This window comes from Thyridium curvatum (assembly GCF_004353045.1).
Source record: "Thyridium curvatum strain D216 chromosome Unknown NODE_3_length_876553_cov_77.224826, whole genome shotgun sequence".
Classification (NCBI taxonomy): Eukaryota; Fungi; Ascomycota; class Sordariomycetes; order Thyridiales; family Thyridiaceae; genus Thyridium; species Thyridium curvatum.
The window spans coordinates 46,310-70,566 of NW_022156758.1; the positions used below are offsets into that span (position 1 = coordinate 46,310).

General features: G+C 53.8%; 8 protein-coding genes across 8 annotated transcripts; 4 read left to right on the forward strand and 4 right to left on the reverse strand.

Annotated features, from left to right (window-relative positions):
* Nucleotides 1–234: 234 nt before the first annotated feature.
* Nucleotides 235–8,043, reverse strand: E0L32_000697 (uncharacterized protein; the record flags this gene model as incomplete). The annotated part of the gene is made up of 5 exons (XM_031141667.1): nucleotides 235–786; nucleotides 965–1,941; nucleotides 3,044–3,605; nucleotides 3,660–7,239; nucleotides 7,307–8,043. 5 exons carry the CDS (start codon nucleotides 8,041–8,043, stop codon nucleotides 235–237), a joined length of 6,408 nt encoding a protein of 2,135 aa, XP_030994231.1.
* A 744-nt stretch (nucleotides 8,044–8,787) lies between these two features.
* Nucleotides 8,788–9,808, reverse strand: E0L32_000698 (uncharacterized protein; the record flags this gene model as incomplete). Its single annotated transcript, XM_031141680.1, has 2 exons — nucleotides 8,788–9,327; nucleotides 9,410–9,808. 2 exons carry the CDS (start codon nucleotides 9,806–9,808, stop codon nucleotides 8,788–8,790), a joined length of 939 nt encoding a protein of 312 aa, XP_030994232.1.
* Nucleotides 9,809–10,563: 755 nt separating this feature from the next.
* E0L32_000699 (uncharacterized protein) lies at nucleotides 10,564–11,784 on the reverse strand (the record flags this gene model as incomplete). Its single annotated transcript, XM_031141691.1, has 1 exon — nucleotides 10,564–11,784. One exon carries the CDS (start codon nucleotides 11,782–11,784, stop codon nucleotides 10,564–10,566), a length of 1,221 nt encoding a protein of 406 aa, XP_030994233.1.
* Nucleotides 11,785–13,678: 1,894 nt separating this feature from the next.
* Nucleotides 13,679–14,441, reverse strand: E0L32_000700 (uncharacterized protein; the record flags this gene model as incomplete). Its single annotated transcript, XM_031141702.1, has 2 exons — nucleotides 13,679–14,202; nucleotides 14,297–14,441. The coding sequence occupies 2 exons, from the start codon at nucleotides 14,439–14,441 to the stop codon at nucleotides 13,679–13,681; spliced, it is 669 nt and encodes a 222-aa protein (XP_030994234.1).
* Nucleotides 14,442–16,176: 1,735 nt separating this feature from the next.
* Nucleotides 16,177–17,256, forward strand: E0L32_000701 (uncharacterized protein; the record flags this gene model as incomplete). The annotated part of the gene is made up of 3 exons (XM_031141713.1): nucleotides 16,177–16,378; nucleotides 16,477–16,548; nucleotides 16,661–17,256. The coding sequence occupies 3 exons, from the start codon at nucleotides 16,177–16,179 to the stop codon at nucleotides 17,254–17,256; spliced, it is 870 nt and encodes a 289-aa protein (XP_030994235.1).
* A 3,535-nt stretch (nucleotides 17,257–20,791) lies between these two features.
* Nucleotides 20,792–21,342, forward strand: E0L32_000702 (uncharacterized protein; the record flags this gene model as incomplete). The annotated part of the gene is made up of 2 exons (XM_031141724.1): nucleotides 20,792–20,968; nucleotides 21,034–21,342. The coding sequence occupies 2 exons, from the start codon at nucleotides 20,792–20,794 to the stop codon at nucleotides 21,340–21,342; spliced, it is 486 nt and encodes a 161-aa protein (XP_030994236.1).
* A 207-nt stretch (nucleotides 21,343–21,549) lies between these two features.
* E0L32_000703 (uncharacterized protein) lies at nucleotides 21,550–22,942 on the forward strand (the record flags this gene model as incomplete). The annotated part of the gene is made up of 3 exons (XM_031141735.1): nucleotides 21,550–22,125; nucleotides 22,190–22,527; nucleotides 22,627–22,942. 3 exons carry the CDS (start codon nucleotides 21,550–21,552, stop codon nucleotides 22,940–22,942), a joined length of 1,230 nt encoding a protein of 409 aa, XP_030994237.1.
* A 529-nt stretch (nucleotides 22,943–23,471) lies between these two features.
* On the forward strand, nucleotides 23,472–24,048 carry E0L32_000704 (uncharacterized protein; the record flags this gene model as incomplete). The annotated part of the gene is made up of 3 exons (XM_031141746.1): nucleotides 23,472–23,661; nucleotides 23,731–23,957; nucleotides 24,010–24,048. 3 exons carry the CDS (start codon nucleotides 23,472–23,474, stop codon nucleotides 24,046–24,048), a joined length of 456 nt encoding a protein of 151 aa, XP_030994238.1.
* Between the last annotated feature and the right edge of the window lie 209 nt (nucleotides 24,049–24,257).

Consider the following 24,257-nt stretch of genomic DNA (forward strand, 5'->3'; position numbering starts at 1 on the left):
ACAGATTTGGAAATGGCTTTCGCTAGAATGGTAAATCTGCTCCATGACTTTTCCCATCTTTCTAGGGCTGGGTTGATTCGTCGCCTTTGTATCCCTGTCCAGTTTCTTTTTCTTTTCATGTTTATGTGAACCGGCAACCTTTCCCCAGTCACATCTCTTCCCAGTTGTCTCCTAAACCTTTGCCTTCTACACTTTCCCATCTTCATACATTTGTAGATCCGAAATCGTCCCCAGCTACACCCTAGAGAGAAACCGTAGTCCATCCCGTCTAATTCTAAAGTGTCGTGCAACCATCCACCAGATCCCGCCCAACAGCATCACCGCTCCTCCATAGCCCTGCGCGCCGTGATAATTCCCGCCTCCGGCTGAGATGATCGCGCCCGCAATGGGCGGACCAGCCAGACACGCAAAGCTCACAATTGTGAACACCATGCCCAGCCTGACCCCGGCCTTACTCAAGTCCGTGTGCAAGCTCGCCACGCCCGCGGGAAACAAGCCTTGAATCCCGCCCGCCGCGATCCCGTAGAACACGGTCCAAGCGTACAGCGCCCCCGGGGTATTTACTGCCATCCATGACAGGGATGTGATGCCCGACAGGAATGCGAAGACAGTGATCATGTTGACAGTGCCCACCTTGTCGGCAAGATAAGCCGGGATGATTCTGCTGGGTCCGGAAACCCCGTTGAGCACGAGGATGAGGTTGAGCGAGGCCGAGTAATCGAGGCCGACGATGTCGCGGGCATAGGAGCTCAGGTAGAAGAAGGCGATGAATATGCCCAAGAATGACTGCGTATGGGTGGAGTGTGAGAACGGGCTGGTGCGGGAGAAAGAAAAGAAGGAGACTCACACAAAACGCCCCCAGGGCATAGAACGTATAAGCTCTATCTCTGAACGATGCCCAGTCCACCAAGCCCCCTCCTTTCCGCGGTGGCAGTCTCGGCCGTATACCTAAATTCGCACCGACCATCGTGACGATCTGGATCAGTGCCAACGAGCGCATCGTCCACCCAAAGCCGATTTTGGGCAGCAACTGCCTGACCATACTGGGGTACACCAAACCGCCCGTCACGCTCCCCGCCGCCGTGATGCCCATCGCGAACGCCCTCCTCTTGTGGAAGTACGTACTCAGTATCGCCATGGCCGGGCAGAAAAGACACCCGTTACCCAGGCCCATGCACACCCCCTGCGCAAGGAACAGCTGCCAGTACTGCGTGCAAAACGAAGCAGCGATGCAGCCGCCGATGGAAAGAACCGTACCCAGAGTGAAATTGGCTCGGAAGTACCCGGCGTCGGTCATGCGGCCTGTGAAGGTGCCAATGAAGAAGAGCAGGAAGGTCTGGAAGGAGCCAATCCACGCCACGTCGGAGGGCGGCCGGTGGAGTGCTTCGACATAGTATGATTGAAACACGCCGAAGGAATTGATAAAGCCCCACGAGTTCATGACGGTGATGTGCGTGCATAGAAGAACGATCCAGGCCCGGGCCCCTCCGTCCGGAGGCGGGCCTGGCTCCAGGGCCCTAGCACTCGTACGGCTGAGTACCCGGTCAATCACTGCACGTGTGCCTGTCGACTCGTCGGCCGGTCCTATGCCGGGCAAGTCGTCCTCCAGATGATCGTCATCGTCTTCTGTTTCGTATCCCGTGCGCTGCGGGAGCTGATCCCTTTCCATCTTACTCGCCACGGCGATGCTATCGTTGTCCGGCGTCGTCGCCCCTCGGCTGTCGCTGTTGTCGTCCGCGGCATGCTTCTCGGGGTCGGCGCGATAAGCGAGCGGCACATCCCGTGTTGTCCCTTCATTTGACGATGCTCTGTGCCCGGCACCTGACTCTGGTCGGCTGGCGGAGCCGACGTCATTGCCTGCGGCCATGTCCTCGCGATCGATCATAACGCTTCCGACAATAAACACAATCAGACTCGCTGCAGTCACAGGCCGATTGCCCCCTACTTTCAATTGTCGACTGGTTGGCCACCTCCTCCCAACAAACCCTTAGAGACACGCAGTCCACGTCAGTGCCGAGCATCAGCCAACGGGTCGGTCCACGGAATGGGAAAGATAACAAACGCCGATCCACGGGGAAGAGCCGATAACTTAGCTCGAAAACAAAATATGATTTAGTCCCCTGTCAATAAACTGGCACTGGTAAGCTTCTATCAGGACGTCTAGGCCTGTCCTTTCCTACAGACCTGCCATGGATTACCAACCAAGCCCGTTATCTCCCACTGAGAGCGCTTTGTAAATCAATGAGACTAGAACCCAAAAAAAAAAAACAGGCAGATTGCCATCTAGCCCGGCATAGTACTTTGCCGACTGTGGAGTCGGCGCGGATGCGATCCGGCAAGGGATCCGCCGCCGTGTGGAGGTAACCCAAGGCCACCAGCAAATCAAAATGTGTTGTTGGTCAACCTTGCTCCGTTGCTCGGCATCGCTTCCCCGATGTCCGGGGCCTCCTCACGTTCGTGGTGTCTGTGTAAAGTGGCGTCCAACTGCCCTCCGGAAACTGTTGCATTCAATGGCTTTCATGCAACTTGCACTATGAATAAGCAAATAGGCACACCTGAAAACCCAATACACTGAATCGGAGCGCTCTCGTGCGGCCATGCCGAAATTGCGATAGGGAATGCGCGGGCCAAGGAGAGGACACAGCACTGAGCGTACATACGCATTGGAACTAACCATGTTGCAAAATCATCTGCCATTATTCTATTGCTACATGGGTGAAATAACTCAGAGCATTGTGATTACAGTAGTGACAGCAAAAACTCGACATTCCTCCCAAATTAGCTCGACTCCAAAGATTTCCCATCTCCGACGATTACTAGCATCCATGCTGATCAAAGACACCTCCCAAAATACATTACGTCGAATATGAAGCCATACAGTCTCGAAATTTGTGGGCGCATGTGGCCATCAAGACAAAAAGTAAGCGCGATTGAACGGAGCAGTTCTCTCAGAGGGCATCGACCAGTCGGCGCCACAGTCCAACAGACTTCATACGGTCGCGTCGCCCGAAGACACTATTGCGCACGTTGGAGCGACACTTACCCGCGGCGCAGCTATTGTCAGTCCAGCCCAGAAGCAGGTCATCGCCCCACCAAGTTGCTCCAGTGCTGTTGCCCGTTGTGAGCTGAATGCGAATTGATGTGAGATCCGAGAAGGCGCCCGGATTTGCCACGATGGGGACCAGAGAGCAGTTGCTTGGTGCCAGACATGCAGTCAGATTCCACAAATTAGAAACGATGTCGACATCCGGCGACACGCCATCGGCCGGGGTGCGGGCACCCGTGATGTTGAAGATACAGCTCGGGCCGGTGGAGTTGCATCCGAGACTTAGCCCGAGGAAGTTGAAGCGCATGCAGCTGTCTGCCTTGCGCGGACCCACGGTAATCTCCGCGATGCTGTCGGTGACAGAACCGTTGGGCAGAGCCGCTGGCGTCCACTGCAGCATCAGCTTCGGAGATGAGGGCTGGTACTTGGACGTCGGTGGAGGTAGGAAACCAAATCCTGATGAGAACCAGAACCGGTGGTAAGGGCTGAACATCGGTACTGGATTGAGGCTATTTGGATCTGTGTTGTTTCTAACACCCTGAGGGGGCAGATCATCAAACTGTAGACGGGTTAGCTAAAAGCACAGGCCATGGCCACTAGGGAAGGAACCTACGTTCAACGTAAAGTTACCAGTGTCTGCCGGACTGCCGCACGTGGAAGTGGGTAGTGGGGGAACTGTCATGCTTGATGATGCTGAAGACGGCGGGGGCCAGACTCCAGTCATCGACGACAGGGTAGAATTTGCTGAAGCCTCGAGGGTCGGCTCAGGGCCGAAGCCTGTCTGGTGAACCGGTTGGGCGGGCGACTCCTCACTAGTCGTGACGAGCGCGGCAGAGCTCGCAGCATTTGAGACGGGAGCAGCAAGGGAGGCTGCTGACGACGATGCAGCGAGACTCGAAGTGTCTGGTCCAAAGGTCGGCTGTCCTGGCTGCACTGGAGCTGAAGTGCTTGACAATGCGGAAGTCGCCACTGTTTGGTTGGTGGAGGGTTGCACAGTTGGCGTGAGAACAGTCTGGCCAGGGACTGTTTGGACAGGAGCTGACTGCTCAGGTCCAGGAACTGATTGCCCGGGCACAGATTGAACCGGAATTGACAGCCTAGAGATGGTCTTGCTTGTGCTCGAGCTGGTTTCAGGGCCAAACCCGCTCTGAGCCGGGAAAGGAGGTGCGGAAGTGAGACTCGCAATTCCGGAAATTGTCCCCGTCCAGTTTGCAATCGTAGAGATAGTCGTGTTGCCTAAATCAGTTGTCGTGGAAAAGGGGCCCGACTGGCTGACTTTGGTCACAGTGATGTTGCCGCTTGCCACTGGCTGGGTCTGATTGGGCAACGCAGAGGTTGGGGGCAGGAGGCCGGTCTCGTTGAGCGTGATTGTAGACAGTGAAGATGGGGTACTCGACAGAGGTCCTAGACCTGACTGGCTGGGGGGAGACACAGGGCCAGTGACGGTACTATTGGGGTGAGCTGTTGGGCTTGAGAATGAGCTGGTCTGGTTGACAGGGATTGAGGTCGTGATGTTGAGTGTTGATGATGGGCCACCACCAGACTGAACTGGTGCCACTGAAGACTGAATTGGGCTCGGGACAAAGCCACTCTGTGTCTGAACCGGACCAACTTGTGAAAATGTAGTGCCATTTGCAAGAGCGAGTGTCCCCGACGGAGCTGCCGGCGCTGAAGTACCGTTCAAGACAGCAGAGGAAGACAGCGGGCCAAGACCACTCTGAGTCAGAAAGCCTGGGGAGCCAGTGGCACGGGACTTTGAAGCCGCTGTGGCTGTCAAATTATGTGATGCCCGCGAAATCCGGCTTGAATTGAACCCTGATGTCGGCCATGCACTGCTGATGATGGGGCTCAAGCTTGAGGAGATAATTGGCGGAAGCACGCTGCTAATTGGGAAGACAGACGGCGCTGCTGTACTATTTGCCGCTGAGGTCACAGTCCATTGGCCTTGAGTAGATCGAGCTGATGTGACGTTTCGAGTTGAGGAAAGGGGCGCTCCAGCTGAGACCATGGTGCTATTGGATGGCACGACCGAACCAGTTCCCAAGGCAACCGGCGTGGATGTCAAGGGGGTGACAAACGTCAATAGTGGTACTGTGGTGTTTGGAAAAGTCGGTGATGTTGTATTCAGAGGCAGACGGCTGCTGGAGACAAGTCCATTTGTTACCCATGACGAGATAGAAGGCAGCAGACTTGTAGAGACCGGAGGAGAGACAACTGATGGTGAGACGACGCTCATAGAGGTGCTCTGCACGGGAAGGGTAGTAGGAATAGGAATAGGAGCCCCATATCCAGAGACTGTGAATGGAGGGGTAGGCTCCGCCGAAGAAGAGGCTGTAGACAAGGTAAACTGATACCCACCCACAGAAAAGCTTGACGGCCAAGCCGGTTGCCGCGCCGACGACCACGACGACGTCAAGGCCGATGAAGCCAGATGACCTGAGTATCCCGAAGGTAAAGGGTTGATCGGGCTGGCCAGATCTGGCGATGAAGTAGCTGCGGTGCCTGGCTCGCCAGCTGATAATGAACGCGGAGGAGACATGATCAGTGAGCTTGGAACCAAGCTCGAAGACCCCTCTTCGGAAGTGCATGATGTCTGCTCACCACTGGAAACGTCGATGGAAGATCCAGTGATGAGAGGTTCAGAGGACAGAGGCAAGGGCGGAAGAGTCACCGTGAGAAGTGGAGGTCCCGAGAGAACACCGGGTGAAGTGGTGGGTAGAGTAATAGTATCTGTCTGGCCAATCAAGGATGCGGTCCACGGCCAGAGAGTGACCTCTGGAGGGTCCTGTGATTCAGACAATGAGATAAGGCCAGACGGTACAGCAATCGATGACAGACCGTCAGTCTCGGACTCTAGTCCAAAAGAGAATGGACCAGCGGGAACATCCGTGGTCAGAGTGACTTCTGTCGTCCCATATCCATATCCTTCGGGGACGGGCAAGGTAGGGGTAGGGCCGGCTTCAGTGGCAGCAGGCAGGGACGCATCATCGGGGGAGACAATGACAGCCGTAGTCAAGGTGATGGTGGTCTCTGGTATACCGTTCACGCTCGGCACCGTGTATGTGAGGGTGAGATCCGATAACACAGGTTCACCGCCCAAGACCGTGAAGGGTGCAGGCTGACTCAATGGATCGTCGGTCTCTGTCCACGACGCTGGGAATGGGGATAAAGGCTCAGTGCTCGTGGGAACAAAGGCAACAGTGTCGGTGCCCTCAGGAATGGTGAAAGCATCGCTGTCAGAAGGCTCACCACCATATCCAAGGGGAACGGATGACTCCGGCGGAGGGAGTGTAGCCGCAGGTGGGTAGATGAAGGTGCTCTCTTGGACTGGAGGTACATCCTCGAGGGTGTATGTGACAACGTTTGGTGGAGAATGAGGGACCACAGACTCCAGGGTATATGTGACAATCGGAGGATGGAGGGTAATGACTGAGACTGTGGGCTTCTCTGGGAAGAGCGTGATCTCCGAGAGAGTTGTAGGAGTCACCAGAGAGAGTGTGATCTCAGGGAGTGTGGTCGCCGGGATCAAAGAGAGCGTAATCTCTGGCAGAGTGGAATGAGTTGATGGGCCAGGCGGTGCGCCAGGGGCAGAAGGCGCTGATGCGTAACCCGGGACACCAACGGAGGAAGGTCCATGAAATGGCATGGTCTCCTCGGGTGCTAGAGTCGGCAGAGAGGGAGACCCGACCCCTGGAGGAGTGAGAATGAAAGTGAAGCTCGCCGTGACCATGGATCGCGTGACCAGATCAGGAGGCCCAAGCAAAGTAGTCAGGTCTGCCGTCTCTGCGTTTGTTGGAGCTGGTACTTGTGGTTTGTGCACCGTCCGTGTCAGAATGACATGAGAGGTCGAGCCGACAGGAATGGAGTAAGTCACGAGGACGGGTCCTCCTGGGACTTCAGGGTTTGGGATCACAGTGTCAGGGATATTTGGTTCGGTGCAAGTCGAAGGAGGAATTGAGCCGTAGGGACCGGAGACAGAAGTGGGAATGGCAGTCCAGAAGTCAGAGTCGGAGGAAGGGCAAGAACCGGGCACCACCTCGGCCGTGACGGTGATGGTAGAAGCAGCCACAGTCTCGGTGCTGACGATTGAGTTGACAATTGTCTCCACAGTGGTGATAGGAGGAGCTTCGAGAGTGGGAGTGACAGTGACCATGACGGTGACAATGTCAGGTGCGCAAGTTGCATTGGTACCGCTACATAAGCATTGTGTGTTAGTAGGGCGCCGAGAAACAAATTCGAGAACTTGGCTTGGGCACTCACTCCAACGGCATGCCCATCACAGCGGACAGCAGACCGGAGGCCACCACGGCGCCCATGAGACGTACAAACGCCTGCATCCTGGCGGCCGGAGAGAGCCTGAAGCGTGGACAGTCGTTGACGACGGCAACGAATCTGAGGTTGGGTTGAACGGAAGGTGACGCTGGGCAAGTCGGCAGTATCTGAACAGCCGGCAGGTAGGCTTGAATGAAGGTAAGAATTGGGATTTTGTAGTGAAAAGAATGACTACCGATGGCAGATGGAAAAGTGAGAAAGTCATGAGGGGAGAAGACTAGACGAGTGCCTCGGAGAAGAAGGGGATGGTGACGGGGAGTGGATGGTCGGCGAGGAGGAGAGGAAAAGCGAAGGCTTGGTTTGAAAAAATGTGCGGATGGCACCGCGCTCTCGAGGAGCTCCTGCCCAGAGTTCACAGAGGACGCGGTGCTGCCTTGCGGGAGGGGGGATTGCATGCTAGATTGGTAGGAGAAGAAGGAAGGCGCAGGGGCGCGCAGAAGGTAAGGTAATATCGATATCAGGGCACTCTTGCCAAATGGAGGATCCACGAGCAAGACGGGTGACCAGGAGAGAATGCCCGTGTGCGATATGGCAAGTGCATACGGGACTTCACACTGGACGAGGAAACAGGCAGTACGACTGTCGGATGCACAGAGCAGAGCTGACAGGACCGTCGCATCAATTCCATCTCGCCGCTGCAAGATGTAGCTCGAGTCTGGTATCATGTTCAGATTTGATCAAAGCGTACTGGAAGACCGACTCCTTGTCACACGGGAGATGGATGCGAGTGATATCGAAGCTGGAAGAATTGGAACTTCCTACCACCAGGTGAAAGCCTGCAAATACACTCTGTATTTCGTTGAGCATTCCCTCCAGATTCCTTTCCTGCCGTTCCCACGGATGTCGTGCACGCAGTTCCCTCTGGGCAGCAACTGCACCCTTCTTTCTCGACCCTTCCAGGGGCCCCGGCCTATTTGCCAACTCATTACTGCTTTCTGCATCATTGCTTGTTGTTTGCAGCACCGACGAGCTCTTTCTGCGTATCCTTCCGTGCGACGATGTTGCATCGGGCACACAGGCGTCAGGCAAATCTCCGAGCCATAGACGCGTGCAAGGCGAGTCAAGCAAGAAACCCCATCGCACAAGGTTGCCCACGTCTCATGGTGGACAGGGTCTCGGTTTTCAGCAAGGACAAATCGTCAAGGGTCCAATTGTTATTGGTTTTCTGGTTGTACAGCGAAATCAAACCCTCCCAAAAGGGAGCGTGCAGCCTCTGGCAGATGCAAGTAGCACGCGCGATGGTCTAGCTGCATGCTTGTGGAAAGTGGAGTGTTGACAGATCACTGCAATAACCTCGTATGTCCGTAAAGATTCGTAGACCAAAATAGCTAGGGAAACACCCCGGGCGGCGATCGGACCCCCAGGACCTTCGTCGGAGACCGCTCCTGTGTGTTTGGTTTGCCATCCCATCAGACGGGATCATCCTGATACTGCCCATACGGAGGCGGTGCCGTGCCCTCCTCACCACCATCCACAACGGCCGTCACGAACCCAGGTCTCTGCGCTTGCACGTCCTCCCGGGCCTCCCTCTCCATTCTCGCTACCCACATAGCCGCCCCAGTCGTCGTTGTGAGCAGGAAGAACAGCGACAGCACCGGCACCAGCTCCAATATCATCGCCACCGTGCCGAACCAGGCATACTCCCACGACCGGCTGCGTATCTCTGCGTTCCGCGCGGACCTGTCCATCCCCCGCAGTTTGAACCACCGGTAGTGCGCGAGCTTGCCCAACCTCGTCCCCGTGATGATGATGAATGCCGGAGTGCCGACATACGGGACCAGGTTGAGGGGCAGGAAGAAGATGAGCTCGGCGATCTGGACGAGGCTCCAGGGGGAGTAGGCGGCTGGGCTGGTCGGTTTGCCGAGCATCTTGACCGAGTTGGGAGCGTCGAGGAAGAGCACGCGGTGTGGGGCGATGAGGTCCGTCAGGGAGTAGTTGATCAAGGTAGCCTGTTCATAGACCTCGTGGTTAGCTTCTGAGTCTTGTCCTTGTAGCTTAACATGGAAGGAATTGGGCTAGAGGGAAGCGTACATCGAAGGCATCAACCCGGCATTCGTCCACAAAGAATCCTTCAAACAGACCCTGAATAATCACAAGCCCCTCTCCCAACACGAGCACCACGGCGTTAAACCAGGCGCCCCAGCCGTGGAAGATGGCGAGGAAGGCATACTGCGGCAAAAAAGCAAAGGCAAAGAGCAAGAAGTAGACGAGAAAAGAGATGAGAGACAGCGGCAGCAGGCGTCCCCAGAAGAGCGGCCAAAAGTACCGATGCCGCACAAAGTAGAAGATGCCTCGTAGCGGGTAAGACGCGGCGACGAGTCCGGAGCGCAGGTAGCTGACAGGTCTGGTGGCGGGACCAAGCCGGATCGCATTTCGGTGGCGGTCGTAAGGGGCGCGCGATGCTTGCGATTGTGGCGTAGAGTCGGGCATAGTGGAGAAGAAAGCAGCTAGAGACTGGCTATCATGCTGTGAGTGAGAGAGAGGCTGGACGAGGTCGCGAGGAGGGAGAATGCAAGGCAGCAGAGGAGCGGTAGCGCTCGTTTTGAGGGAACACTTGTCTGATGACGTTGCGGTTTTATGGTGGGGCAGATCCCCAGGGGCAGATCCCCAACAGAGCAGCAGCCCGTGCCAGATTGTTAGTGAGCGGGAAGCCCCGAGCCCCTTTGTCAGCTGCCTGCAAGAGGAGCCAAGCCCGCGTCAGCAGTAGAACCACCAGACAAACACATACTAGCAGGTAGGGTGTTTATTGCATCTATCATGAGCTTTCGTGCCTTCGGGAACGCGCCGTGGAGCGGTAGAGAGGTTTAATTTCTGTGTATCAGGACCAGAACTGCTCAGCTGTGGGATCGATTCACCTTCTCTCGGCGGCGAGGCATAGTGTGGGTTCGATTTGGAGAAACACAATTACACCATATGTAATTACAAGCAAATGTAGCCGATTGTCTATTTGTCTATGTTCACCGGCCCGAGGCCCAGGTGCCTCGCCCCAAGCCCCATGTCGGTCAAGAAAAATGCCAGTATCCCGCAGACCCCTTTATGTGTATCCTATGGACCGAGAAGGGGAGAAACAAAAAGGAGAAACACATTTGCGCTGTATGCTGAACAAGAGCATCGCAGAGGTCACAAGCGACCATGCACTGGATGCTTTACAGTAGTGACCGCAAAACACGGCCGTGGGCGGCGCCTTACAGCAGGGCATAGACACCAGCAACAAGAGCAGCGCCAGCGAAGGAGACTTGCAGGCTGGTAGCAGCGTTGGTGCCGCTAGCAGTAGCAGGCTTGGTGGTGCTGCCGCTGCTGCCAGAGCCCGAGGTGGTGGTACCACCAGAGCTGCCAGAGTTGCTGCCGCCGGAGCTGTTGCCAGAGTTGTTGCCGCTACCGGAGCCGGAGCCGGAGGTGCTGTTGCCAGTGGGAGTGGGAGAGCCGCTGGAGCTGGAGGTAGTGGTGGCGACGTCAAAGGTGGTGGGGCAGGTCAGGTTGAAGAGGGGCTCGGGCGACAGATCCTTGGTGATGGCGAACTTGGCCTCGTTGTCCGGGTTGGAGTCGCGCAGGGTGTACCAGAAAGTCGGGGTCTTGTTAAAGAGGCGGCGGCAGCCAATATTGGCCCAGTAGTAGCGCGCGTTCTCGACGCTGGGCACAGCCTCGTCCCAGTTGGGGCCCGTCGCGGGCCAGCCGGTCTCGGTCAGCCAGACGGGCTTGCCACCAGCGGCGGCGATGGCAGCATCGTATGCCTTGTCAAATAGAGCAGGGGCGTTCTTGATGCTGTTGCCCTTGGCGTTCTCATAGTAGGGGTACTCGTCGACGCCGATCCAGTCGACGGCGTCAATGACGGCCTTGTTGGTGGCGTTGGGCCAGACGTCCCACGTGTCGACGTGGCCGATAGGGACCTTGGACAGGGGGCTGTCCTTGAAGGCCTTCTTGTAGTCGTTGATGAACTTGACGATGGCGTCGGGCTGGTTGCCCACACCGGCCTTGTTGGCAACGCCGGTGGCCGAGTTACGGTACAGATCCTCGCTACCGATGGACATGCCGATGACGAGATCAGTGAACTTGCTGCCGTACTTTTTGACGGCCTTGTTCAGGGCGCTGATCTCTTTGTCGATGGTATCGGTGCCCGAGGTCCAGATACCGAGCAACAGCTTGGTCTGGGTGTCGATGGCGGCCTCGAAGGCCTCAATGGGGTCATCCTGGGAGTAAGCCTGGATGTTGGTGTAGAGACGGACGGCGTTGAAGGTGCCGGGGGCGCCTTGGAGCTTCTGGGCGGTGGTCATCTCGGCAGCAAAGTCCTTCTTGAACTTGGCGGAGCGGTCGGGCAAGGTGGCTCCCGAGTTGAAGCCCAGGTAGTTCTCGGCAGCCGAGGCGCCGGCGGCGAGAGCACCGACAGCCACCGTGGAGGAGAAACGCATGTTGGGCGGTTAATCTGTTGGCTTGGGGGATTTGAGACTGGGAGGGAGTGTCGGGTCGGAAATCGGATGAGAAGGGGATTTCCGTAGCGTTGAATTCGCGAAAATCGAGGTTCGACGCGTCGTCAAAGGAGTGTGGTGTTTGCTAGAAAGGCGTTGGCCGGGTACGCGACGGTACGCCGGATGCTGGAAAGGACAGACGGAGAAGGCGAGAAAAAAAGAAAGAATGTCGGTACCAAAGAGCGGAAACCGTACAACAAGAGAATGAAGATTGAGGATGGGAAAGGGAGAGGAGAGGAGAAGGCAGAGGAAAAGATCTTTAATGGCGACCAGGCCATTCGACCATCTCTCTCATCTCAGCACTTGGCTGCTAGCATGGATGGGGCTGGAGCCAGCCGTAGTGCGCCCCCAAATACCCCCTAAAAATGGCCTAAAAATGGGGCGAAACCGTCACCCAGCTGCCTAGAAACACGCCCGAGGTCATGCCCAGAACATCAAGTTCAAGCATTCACGGCACGTAAATGCAGGGGGGAACCATGGGAATGGGGTTGCTAAGAGGTCGGGTTGGCTGGAAGCGCTCGCCTGTGAGCCTGTATTCCCGCACCCCCTGTGGTGATCTGCGCTTTTGGGGGCTGTGCAAGCATTCCATTTCCCGGTTGGCCAGCATTGTTCTGCGACTCGACCAGCACTTGACAAGCTAGGTACATTACCCAGCGCACTTGTTTGGAGGCCATCACGAGCCCACAGCGCAGCAAGTGGCCTGTGCTCCCTGCCCCTGGCGTCTGCATCCCAGCCTCTGGCGAATGAGGTTCCGGGGACGGCCGGGGGCCCCGAAAAATACGAGACGAACTAGCAGAATTAGGCGAAATTACAAGACGCATCAGAGTTGCTAGTGTTCTCATGGTTTGGACAGTGAAGACACTGTGCGAAGACTTTACCGTGCTGACTGTTGTGGGCATCCATGGATTGCTGGTGACGGAGAGAACCACCCTGCGGCGCGAGGCTGTCAGCGCTTGACGACCTGGCTGATACCGATTGCCGTAATGTGTTGTCTGTTAATGGAGTGGGTTAGTGATATGGCTTGTGTGGTTCCGTCTCAGCTCGAAGGTGTCATCCAAAATGTGGATTGTCAGACGAGTATGAGGGAACCAAGAATCATTCCCATTCTTACGCCAGTACCTACACCGAGGATACCATCCTTCCACCTTACTACCGACGAACGTTCACGATACGAGTAGTCTCTCTTAACAATGGCAACTAGCCCATGGAATGTCTGACGGGCTGGACTTGAAACGAACCCTACGACCAGATGGCATCCTGGGACACTGGCCCAATGGTTCCATACGTGCAGAGATGTTTACCAAGATTTTAAGATGGATTTCGAGGCAAATTCCACTTAGGCATATATCCTCGAGATCTTTCAGGGGAGTGAACCAGATTGAAAGCTTTCAGAAATGCCGGGAACTTCACGGAATATGATGATATGTCTTCTGAATGTCATCAAGTAATTTATGCAGTCCCCTGTCTGATACCTAGTAAACAGAAGTTGCTCATCCGAGCAGCTGTGACTTGACGTTATCATTGATGTGTGGAATAATTTAAGGAGGACGTACGCACGGAGTCACCAGCAGACAGGCACAGCGCTGAGCTGTCAGACATCAGTTGTCCACTCCATTTGATATTTTGCCCCTTTTCAAATATATACATGGTGAATTAATAGTACAAATTTCAGGACAGGGGTAGCTGTATACCACCCCGATGGTATCAGACGACCCCTTCTCAATTAACACTTCGATTAGGTGAACTGTGGTCTCGAGTTCAAACTTGTCATTATCTTGGCTTGTTATGAAACGAATTGTTCACAACGAGCACCTGCCAGGGTAACCTAGGCGCGAGTTTAGACCATGAGGGCCGCGACGAAAGCACCGGCGCCGAGGACAACAGAGCCGACAGCCATACGGGAAGCGCCAGCAGTGACAGTAGGGATAGGGCGGGAGGTAGTTCCGTTGGTAGCAGTGGTGGGGACAGCGGTGGCCTTGGAGGATGACTGGGCAGCCGAGGACTTAGCAGCCGAGGACTGGGCGGCAGAGGTCTGGGCCGCGGAGGTCTGGGCGGTAGAAGACTTGGCGGCTGAAGACTGGGCAGCGGAGCTTTGGGCAGGTGTGCTCTGAGCAGCGGAGCTCTGGGCTGAGGTGGGGGCGGCCTGGGAGGACGTGGGAGCAGCGGCAGAGGAGCTCGAGCCGGAGTTACCGCCGCCTGGGACAGCATTGATGCCGCAGCCCTTGGCGGCAGCGCCGACTCCGTTGCCGTAGTCCTTCCACATGTTGTAGGTGTTGGCGCAAGCCAGGCACTTGTTCAGGAGGTCCTTCCACTCGGCCGAGTCACAGTAGCCAGGGGTGCGGGAATTGATGATAGTGTAGCCTGTCGCAGGTTGTCAGTATTCTATTCACGTAGTGTGAAACTCAATCCCACTACGCGCGGGTCGATTGCCGCAGATCGAGGATGCCATGCTTACCGCAGTCAGAGTGACACTGATACTCGGCGCTGCCAGGGGCCTGGCGGGCGAGCATCTGGTGGAAGACTTCGGGCAGCTCGGGGTTGGCAGCAACGGTACTGGCGAGGGCCAGAACACCGGCGGCGACGATGGTGGTGGAGCGCATCTTGAGTAGGGCGAACTTCTAACGACAAGTAACGAGTGTTTATCTTGCAAACGAGTGTGGAGTTCACGAGAAGAGGCCGGTGGCAAAAGGGTTGGTTAAGGGGGAGGGAAGTAGGGGAGATGAGAGATCGGATTGGAGGGGGGTAGGACGCAGGCTAAATAGTCAACTCGGTGATCCGTGGCCGAGCTGTTGCCAAGGAAAAAGGACGCAAACAAGCATAAAATAACAAATGAAATCCACTTGGGATGGCAGGCTGGGAACAGCTCGACTATGATGAGTTCCTAGCCATGCAGAGATCCCGGCCCAGTCGGATGTTAAGTGCAGCCATTTTGGTCTGACTGGCGTGAGCTGCTGTGAGATTCTCCCCCGGCAGAGTGACGAGACCGAAAGCCGGGATGTGATGGGGATGGGGATTGGGATGACGAGGCTAGAGCGACATCGGGGAACAGCTTGAGCTAGGGCCGCTCTTGGCCAACGTGGTTCTGTGGCTCTTGGGGATAGAAAGTTTTTTTCTTTCTCGAAGCTACCAGACACCCAGACCACCTAGACCACCTTGGCGATGTAGGATGGATGGGTTGGTGTGAGCAGGTTGGAATAGCTTCAGGCCAGAGCCAATGAGGAGGGAGCATCGCCAGGGAGGGGTGGAGGGAGAGCTGCCGGAAGTGGCCTAGACTGCCAAGACAAATAATCTTATCAGATTATCAGATGATCTGATAAGCGTGCATCCCGAGGTCTGTACTCCAATGACTCCATCCTGCGCCCCAAGACTGCTCAAGTCCCAGCTGATTTGTGGCTAGCGGCCCCATCTGCAGCGATATTGCATACTGCCCATCCAACCACAGGACTCTGGCTCCGAAACCTGGCAAGATGGTGGCGTGCCACGGCGCGCGAAATGGTGGATGTCTTTCTAGCTTCGGCCAAGGTTTGCTCCGTTTGGATTGAGTTTGCCAATCCATTGTGGGCTACTTCCATCGGCGCCCATCTGAGTAGACACTTGAGGAATGTGTCAGTCCATCTCATGGCGTGGATGTGTTGGGCGTTGCTATACGACGAGGGAGAGATGTACTCTGTAAAGGCGAGTCAGCTGAGCAGCGGGAGAGCAAGCAAGCTGACGAGGATAACCTGTCACACTCCCTTCCTGCAATGGCACCACCCCCATACAAATCCCCTACACAGCACATCCTCTCTCGTCCTTTTGTGTGTCGTCCCCACTTCCTCTTCAGTAGTTCCACCCTGTGCCAACCTAGATCCTTGCCTGTACGAAGTAGGTAGGTATGTAGGCATCGTATCTCCGCAGTTCCTAGCCCCTCGCATCCAAACAGGGGCCATACACCATCTTTGACTCACCGTGGACACCAGCGCACGTCCTTGTAGGCCACGAGTATTGTAAAAGAGAGAATGTTGAACAGCCAATGAGTTGTCCCCGGCCCAGTCTCTGCATGCTCCTCGTGCCGAATATCGGCAGAGCCATATTCCCCTCTCTCCCAAGCGAACCATGGAGGCATTTTCTGGCTGTTCATTCTATGCCTCCTGCAGTATTTAAATAAAGCTTGTTGTGTGTGCTTGTCTTGGCATTTTCGTTCGCGAGCCACCACCTTGCCAAGCCCGACTCATCTCTTTTGCCGCGTTGAACAAACGCCCCAATTCCCAAGAAATACCTTTGGCGTCTTGGCCCTGAGCCCATAATTTCCATTTAGTTCCAAAGAATAACTGCCATATCACAACCGCATCCGCAATGCACGCAACACTCTCCACTCTTGCCCTGCTTCGCGCTGCCGCCCTCAACGGGCAGGTTTGCGCTCAGAGCCAGACCTCCAATGACATGGGTCCCGGTGCCATGATGTGGCCAACCGACCGTCCCTGGACCGCCGACGCCGACAACATTGCCCCATGTGGCTCTCCTTCCGGCCCTGGGAATAGGACTGATTTCCCTTTGAGTGAGTGCATTCTGCACGAGTCGACTTGCAACGTGCTTGAGCCTCGTAGCTACCGTAGGACGGATTTGCAAACGAACAGAGGTTAATCTCAGACACAGCTGGGGGTCTTGTCGCCCTAGTTTACCAGAAGGAATCCTATAATGTCCAGCTAGGCATCTCTTACAAGGATAGTGAGTTCCTCCAAGCCATCTGCTGAGTCTTTGCCACTCAACTGTTCAGTCATGAACAAACAAGTGTCCAACACCAAAGAAAATGTGTCTAGCTAACTCTCACTACTGACAGATCCTCAGTCCAATGATGATTTCTCGGTTCTCATCACACCAGAGCGCATGGCTGACATAAACCCTGGCCACGAGTGCGTTCCCATTCCCAATCCACCCTCGGACATCACCGCTGGCAGCAAGGCCACCTTCCAGATCAAGTACATAGCCCAGTTCGACAACCCCTTTAATCAGACTTTCTATGCTTGCGCCGACATCACCTACGTTGCCCCGACCGACTTCAAGACCACTATACCCTGTTTCAACGCGACGTTGCCAAAGTCGGGTGCCTCAACGACATCTGACACCGGTACTGGGGGGACCAGCAGCCCGACTGGCGCAGCTTCTTCAGCCCCTGTTCCAGTTCCCTCTACCGGTGGTGACAAGGGTATGTCTGGAGGCGCTATCGCGGGCACTGTTGTTGGCTGCGTTGTTGGTGTTGCTCTTCTCGGCGCCGTTGCGTTCCTCTGGCGTCGAAGCCAAAAGCTCGAGCACAAGCTGCGCCAGAGCAGGTCGATGCGAGGGGTTGCCTGGGAGGACCAATTCAAGAACAAGAAGTCCACCGCTGGGAGCGGGCCCAGTATACAAATGGACAACCGAAATGCGACTAGCAACTAGATAAGATAGTACGAGATACCACGAGAATTCAATATCGGGTACACGAAGGGATGTCTCGAATAGTCACAGTTCTAAGACTTAAGGTATCGAGTTAATAAGTGCGTTGCATTAATGTAAGCAGTGGGGTGGATTTCTCCTCCTTATTTACCTCTCTGAAGCAATTTAAAATCCCCGTAGCTCCAAGTCCCAAACAGATAGCTCTTTTGACAACCACAGGAGGGAATACCAGTTCCTACTCAGAGCAAGGCCTTACAGGCCCTTTCTCCAAGACTCCTTCAGCAACATGAATCTCGGTGGCTTTCTGTTTCGCAGCGACTCTTTTCCATGTAAGTTCGGTGGCGATGGAGTTGAATTGAATGCAGGTCGTGTGGGCGGCTTCAGCATGTGCTCCCCACTAGCTCCTGTGCTGTGGCTACCATCGACCTGATTTGAAACTTGGCGAGAGATCGCCACCATGGTCAACAAAGGCTTTGAATATCCCTAACATGCCGCGGTCAATCTGACCCGATATAGAGCGATTATCCTCACAAATTAACAACAAAAACGTGCCAAGAAAGACAACCCGTATAGTGAAGGACTGACCGGCGATCGAGTAGTAGGCCGCATTTAGGTTCACGCTAGGCTTGAATATTGCTTCTCTTGGAGAAGACTGAAAGGCTACATATCGCAAAAGGTATCAATAGGGCTCGGTGAACAGATAAATAAATTCAGCAACAGATCCAGTTCTTCTTGACCAACCAACGTAATTTTGGGCCCCACGTAACTGGATAGCGGAAAGATTGAGGCCATATAATTGATTTCCGTGTCCCGACTACCGCTGATGGACCTTTCGGTGAGGATGGGGGGTTTCTTGGTGTGAGCTATGAAATTTGGCCTTAGTCATGTGTTGAACTCACCATCTAGAGAGTTGGAATTGTAGAAACGGCTTTCCAAGTCATGTCTTTCTAGGGATTCACCACCAGCGTTGTCACCAGGTTTATACACGTCAAATGATACAGAGGTAGCGAGGCCATCAAGGCTTTGAGGTGATGTGTCTGATGATGGAATATCTATGGGACCAACTACTTTTTGAAAGATGGCTCAAGCAGTAACGGGAACTAGCGATCGGAGATATCTTCACTGGACATGGTAACGTGCCAGGGGCCCTGGCTGCCCTGGTTGCCCTGGTTAGCGTGAGACTATCGCCGATGCTCTTCTAGACTCCTGTCTAGCGCATTGGAATACTGTCAGCGGTATAGGGCTTATAGAGTACACCGACCACCCTGGTATTAGAGATTCCTCTTTTGCCAGTGTGCCTTAGGCGGATGTGCCATCTGACAAATACGCTGATGGAAGTTACGACAGTTGCAAGTCTGAAGTGTTGGCAAGGAAAGAGGATAGATGATTCAGCCGTGGGGGATCCCGAAATCTCTTTCGACCAGGTGGGTAATTGCGTTGTATCTTTCTATCATCCAGAGCGATGACCGGAATAAAGCTATAGACGGCCTTATCGAGCTGCTTCGAGACAATTTGGCCATTGAAGAACGCTATGATGGTTAAATGTATGAACTCGACGGAATGACGGCAATATTTGTTTACCACGCCACTGCTTTGTTGATTGTATTGTACTTCAAGCAGGCTGAAATAGTGACTTTCCACGCGTGCATCAATTTGATGGGTTCTTCATGCGGCCACTGTACGTGTGATCTCCATATTTCCTTTTCCTTTAGGGCATCCCTGCTTATTCCAAGGGCATAAAATAGCTGGGTGGCCGGGAGGGGCTGCATACAGCGACCATCCGGTAAGCCGGATCCCTTACCAAAGTTCACTGATAATATGAGCCAGAGCATCTCGGCTGCTGCCCCTCATATCTTTCGGGGATATGCTCTTGCATGTGGCGATATAGAGGTCCAGTTCCGATGGAATCTCGGCGAGCCGTTGACTGAGCTCATCCAGCGTGTCGATGCTTCGCAACCCGTCCAGAAGTGATCAAACGACAACCGCTACCCATAGGAACACAATTCAAGATTTGTCGACGACTTTACTTAGCAGCTGCTCGTGCCCCTCGTGCCCCATGTGCAGGGTCCTCTGTGCTAATAGATGACAGCATAGTCACAGATATCGAAGCATAGACTAGGATAGGCACATAGAATGCCGACACATTCGGGGATGGGCAAGATGAACTCGATGTTTCTTGTCTTGGAAGAGATGTTGAGACAAAGTTCCATCAGGTCGCTTTGATTATTGATATGCTCGTCGATGCCGTCAATGAAGTAGCAGGTACGCTGCTCCGAACCGTTCTGCGTCTCATCTTCAAGCCGGTGATACCAGCGCATTCGCTCGCTCCTGCACGGAGAGTCAAAGCTGGAATGTCATGCGCTTCTGCACTCCCCCTCGTGGAAAAGGTGTGACAGAAAGGTTACCCCTGCAATCACGACATAACTGGTCAAGATTTACCCTGTGGCTGCCGTAAACCCGAGACAAATCGACATTATGGGCTGAAATAAGTCGCCATAGTATCAATATGGACTGCATCTTTGACTCACTTGAGCTATTAGTCGCCTTAATTATCTGGAGGAACGCAGTCATTCAGAAGAGCAATGAAAGGTATCAACATCATTAAAACCAAGATTGAGTGTCTACGGATATCATATGCCACTGAGTCTGGTCAGTGGTGTGTCGTGACTGAAGATCTGAACTTCCCCTCTTCACACGCCGCATTCTTGGGGACGAGAGCAGGGAGGATTTTAATAAGAATGAATGAATTTATTTCTCACTCCCACAGCTAGCAGTTTCTTGCAGCAAATGTATAAGTCGGATATAACCATAACTTCTGGAACCTCACGACGTCTGGACGGCGTTCCCATTCCGGAATGGGTGCAAGATTGGGTGTATGCTGAATCATTTTCGTGCGTGAGGCGGCATGCAAGGTTACGATGATGGGAACCTGCTTAGGGTAAGCGCCGAACGGGCTAGCAAGTAGAAGGAAATTGTGTAGGAAGATCCAACTTTCCAATGAGACAGACCAAAGCTAAGCAAGCATGCAGAGGGGCAAAGCCGAAGCTGTGTCCGTGGGCACGGCAAAGAAAATTTCGGGAGACGAAAGGCCTAGTTTTGGGCGTGATTATGAGTACAAGGGCGCTGCATCTCAAGCTTGGCCAACCAAAAGCAACCCTATCGCCTGACCAGCTTTTGGGTTTTTCGAGTCTGAAGATCCGGTCGTTTGGGTTCGGACAAAATCCACCTAGCTTAAAAATGTCCCCTCTCCACCTTCAACCGGGAGCTTAATGCGGCCTAACGCCAAAACGAGACAGTAGGCCAAGACCCCGTTTTTATGTAACCGTAGGGCAGACTGGGCAGTGTTGAAAGGGTCGGCGTGTGTCTTAAATTTCCGCATTTGTACGGCTTGATACGACAGATCCGCGAATATAAACTACCCATTCAAATGTTCGTCCCTGACTCCAACCTAAGTACCTAAGTGACTCTAACGAACAAACGAGCCACAGATACCAAACACTGGTACAGTCTCTCGCGACATTGATACATAGACTCCAAGATGTCTTCCTTTCTCGCCATCCCCGACCCCAAAGACTCTATCGTCAAAATCACTGCTACCTGCTACAAAAGACCGGATGTCTCCTGGGATTATTTCATTCAGTATTGGCGAAACACTCATGTCTTCAAGTTTACGCGAAACCCTAAAGTCGAAAAACTCCTCATAGGCTACGTTCAGGTAAATACTAACATTCCTACATGGCCGGAATCTTTCTCTCAGCTAGCTACTAACGACCTTGGAAGTGCCATCGTGACGAGGAGTCATCAAAGAAAATGGGACCGGTTCCTCTACTAGACTATGATGGACTAGCTGAGTTCTACGTCAGGCGCATCGAGGACTGGTTGGAAATTGCAAGTGAACCACAGCATCTTGCCGAGTCAATGGTGGATATGGAGCATTTCTGCGACAGCCCGCGAATGAAGCTTTTCATCACCAACTATGAGCCGCGATTCTGGAAAATTCCTGCTCCTCCTTCGCCACCCAAGCAAATCGAGTGGAACCACCCAGATCCTGAGCAGCTGAAGAAGGACCTGGACCCCAAGTACAACTAGGCGATAGATCAATCTCATGACAATTGACAGGATCCAAGCACTAGATCTTTCACTTTACCTTCCTGTATTGCATCTATATCATAGAGCAAAGTAGCTGGAGCTTTCTGACACCTTTCTTCCAACCAAGTCTGACGGTAACCACTGGTGTCAAAGGTCATCAATGAGTTGTGCGCTGCCCACGCTAATATTGAACATACGAAAGGTGACATGATCCAAATCGGCTCCAATGCGACTAGAGTCATGGCAAGCTGGGGCAATGTCGTCAAGGATATCCAAGCCATCTCCGCCCAGCCTCCGACAATGACGATGTTCAATACTGAAGGGAAGGAGCTGCTGACTGCGCCTTTGCCGAGTGAATTTGGCGGCCACCCAGTCCTCTTCTCCAATAGAGGTTACATCCAAAAAACGATATATGAATATGCTTGTTCTATCGGGGTAAAATTCCGCTTCAACTCTCGTATCAAGTCTTATTTTGAGGACGCACATGGTGCGGGTGTCAATATTGGAGACGAGCGGATGACTGCAGACGTCGTGATTGCTTGTGATGGCATCCACAGTGCTGCGAGACAGTACATCACAGGAGCAAAGCATTTGGCTCGTACGAGTGGATTTGCTGTCTACCGGTCGTGTTTCTCGTTGGATCGTCTGGCAACCCATCCTCTTACGAAGCGCTTCGCCGAGTCCAAAGTCGACGAGTTTTACGTTTGGATTGGCCCTATGATTCATGTCATATTATTGACCACCATTGCCGTGCGCGGTGCTGTAGTCTTTGTCACTCACAAGGTTGGTTGATCTTCAACCTGGAACAGCTGTTGCCCATTCTGGCCGAGCACTAACTATGCCCTAGGACACGTACGAAATGGAAGAATCCTGGAGTTTCCCTGGAGATAAGAAGGATATGCTTGGAGTGACAAAGGGCTGGGACCCCGTCATTGCAGCTGTCATAGAGGCAATCCCCCCTGAGAATATTATTGATTGGAAACTGCTATGGAGAGACCCCATCAAGAAATGGGTCTCGGAAAACGGCCGTATCGCTATAGCCGGCGATGCCGCACATCCTCACCTTCCGACTTCTGGGTCCGGAGCTGCACAAGCGATAGAAGATTCTGCCACTCTCGGGGCCTTACTCGACAAGTTGGGAAAGGAAAACCTTCCACTCGCGTTGAAAGTTTATGAGCGACTCAGGTGAGTCCCTTCGAGTGCGGAAGGGAGCAGCAAAAGCGTCAAGACGTCAAGGCCACGAGGGAACACAGAAGACATTAGCTAATACGGAGGATATTACAGGTACGAGCGTACCAGCCTCACACAGCGGATGGGCTGGGAGACACGACACCGATGGCACCAAACGGATTGGGAAGCAGTCAAGGAGAACCCAGAGTACTTGAAAATGCCCCAGCCATTTTGGTTGTACAATCATGACGCGGGCAAGTACGCCTATGATCGATGCGACGATGCCGTTGCTAGCCTCAAGAACGGTAGTGAATTCACGTCGACGAACCTGCCCGAAGGGTACAGGCATGAGGAACGGACGGTGGAGAAGATGCTGGCGTTGGAGGATTCCCAAGTCAAGGAGCATGTTTATAAGATTGCAAATCGTTAAGTACGAGCTATAAGCAGTCTCACGATATGAACGCTGAGCTCGACTGCATCACTTACAAGCTATGATGGCATTGGTCTTGAGGATCTCACGGGCGCCTAAATATGTGGGGCCAGCCCAGTATGTCCTTCAGGGGATGATTCCCCATAACTAAAGCTAATTGTGTACTTCCGCCGCCGCTTTGGTTCGGTTCCGCACACTTCACCAACCACTAAAGCGGGTGTACGACGGTAATTTGGTCAGTTTTCGTACCCGTGGAAGTAGGTATCCGGACAGCAGTGCTATTGCTTTGTCTGCGCTTGCAAACAGATTCGGAGTGCGAGTTTACCCCATTCAGCCACCCCGGACCGAGCCCGGCTGGATTCGGGCAAGCTTAGCTATCCGCCACTCATCACATGCTTAAAGATGGAATTTGGATAGGAAACTCGCCTCAAATTAACCCAGTAATGTAAGAGCAAGGAGACCTATTTTCTCTTTTGGCACTCGATCAGCAGGAACTCAGGCCCCATTAGCTGCAATTAGCACCGGCGACATGGGATACAACACTCAGGACACAGTCTGGCCGGAACACCCTGTCCCAGATGCGGTCAAGGTCCTGATTGACAGATTCTTCAACCTCCTAGACAGTCACGATTCCAACGTGGGAAACATACTCGCTGATGAAATCTTCGCGTCAGATGCTGAGGCGCATTTTGGAAACGCTGCCTTCACCGGAAGTGACGGTACGTAACTCATGGGCGGAGGAGTGAAAAGTCTCACTCAATGCCATCAGTTTGTCTGACACGGAGAAGAAATCCGCAAGAGCAGAGACAATGCATGGAAATTATTCAATACACGCAAGCATACTGTCTTGAGAGTGTTTTCGGCCAACAAGGAGGCAAATGACTTGCTCTTCATTGCTTGGGTTGCTATGGATCTCAAGAATGGGGAACATGTGGCAGGCGAATTCATTGGACGTCTTCGATTTGATAACGCGCGGAGCTCGAACCCTAAGATCAAGCAGTACAATCATTGGGCGGTAGGTTGGCCGGATCTTTCGTGGCGATGGGCAATGCTGATGAAGACACCAGGATTCTGCTCCCTTAGTCAAGGCAATGCAGAAGAAGTGAAGCATTGAGGCCCGCCTCCAGCTCTCAGTGAATCGTACAGTTTGGAGGTAAGGACTGGGTACCGGGGTAATGAGCGTCGTCTCCAGATGGTATAGATCTACTAAGAAGGGCAATCCCTTTCCAAACCATATTGCATTTCGTGATTTATGACGAATCGAGGCAGGAAACATTTGTCGAAAGCATAGAACTACTGAGAATACCGCGTGCCA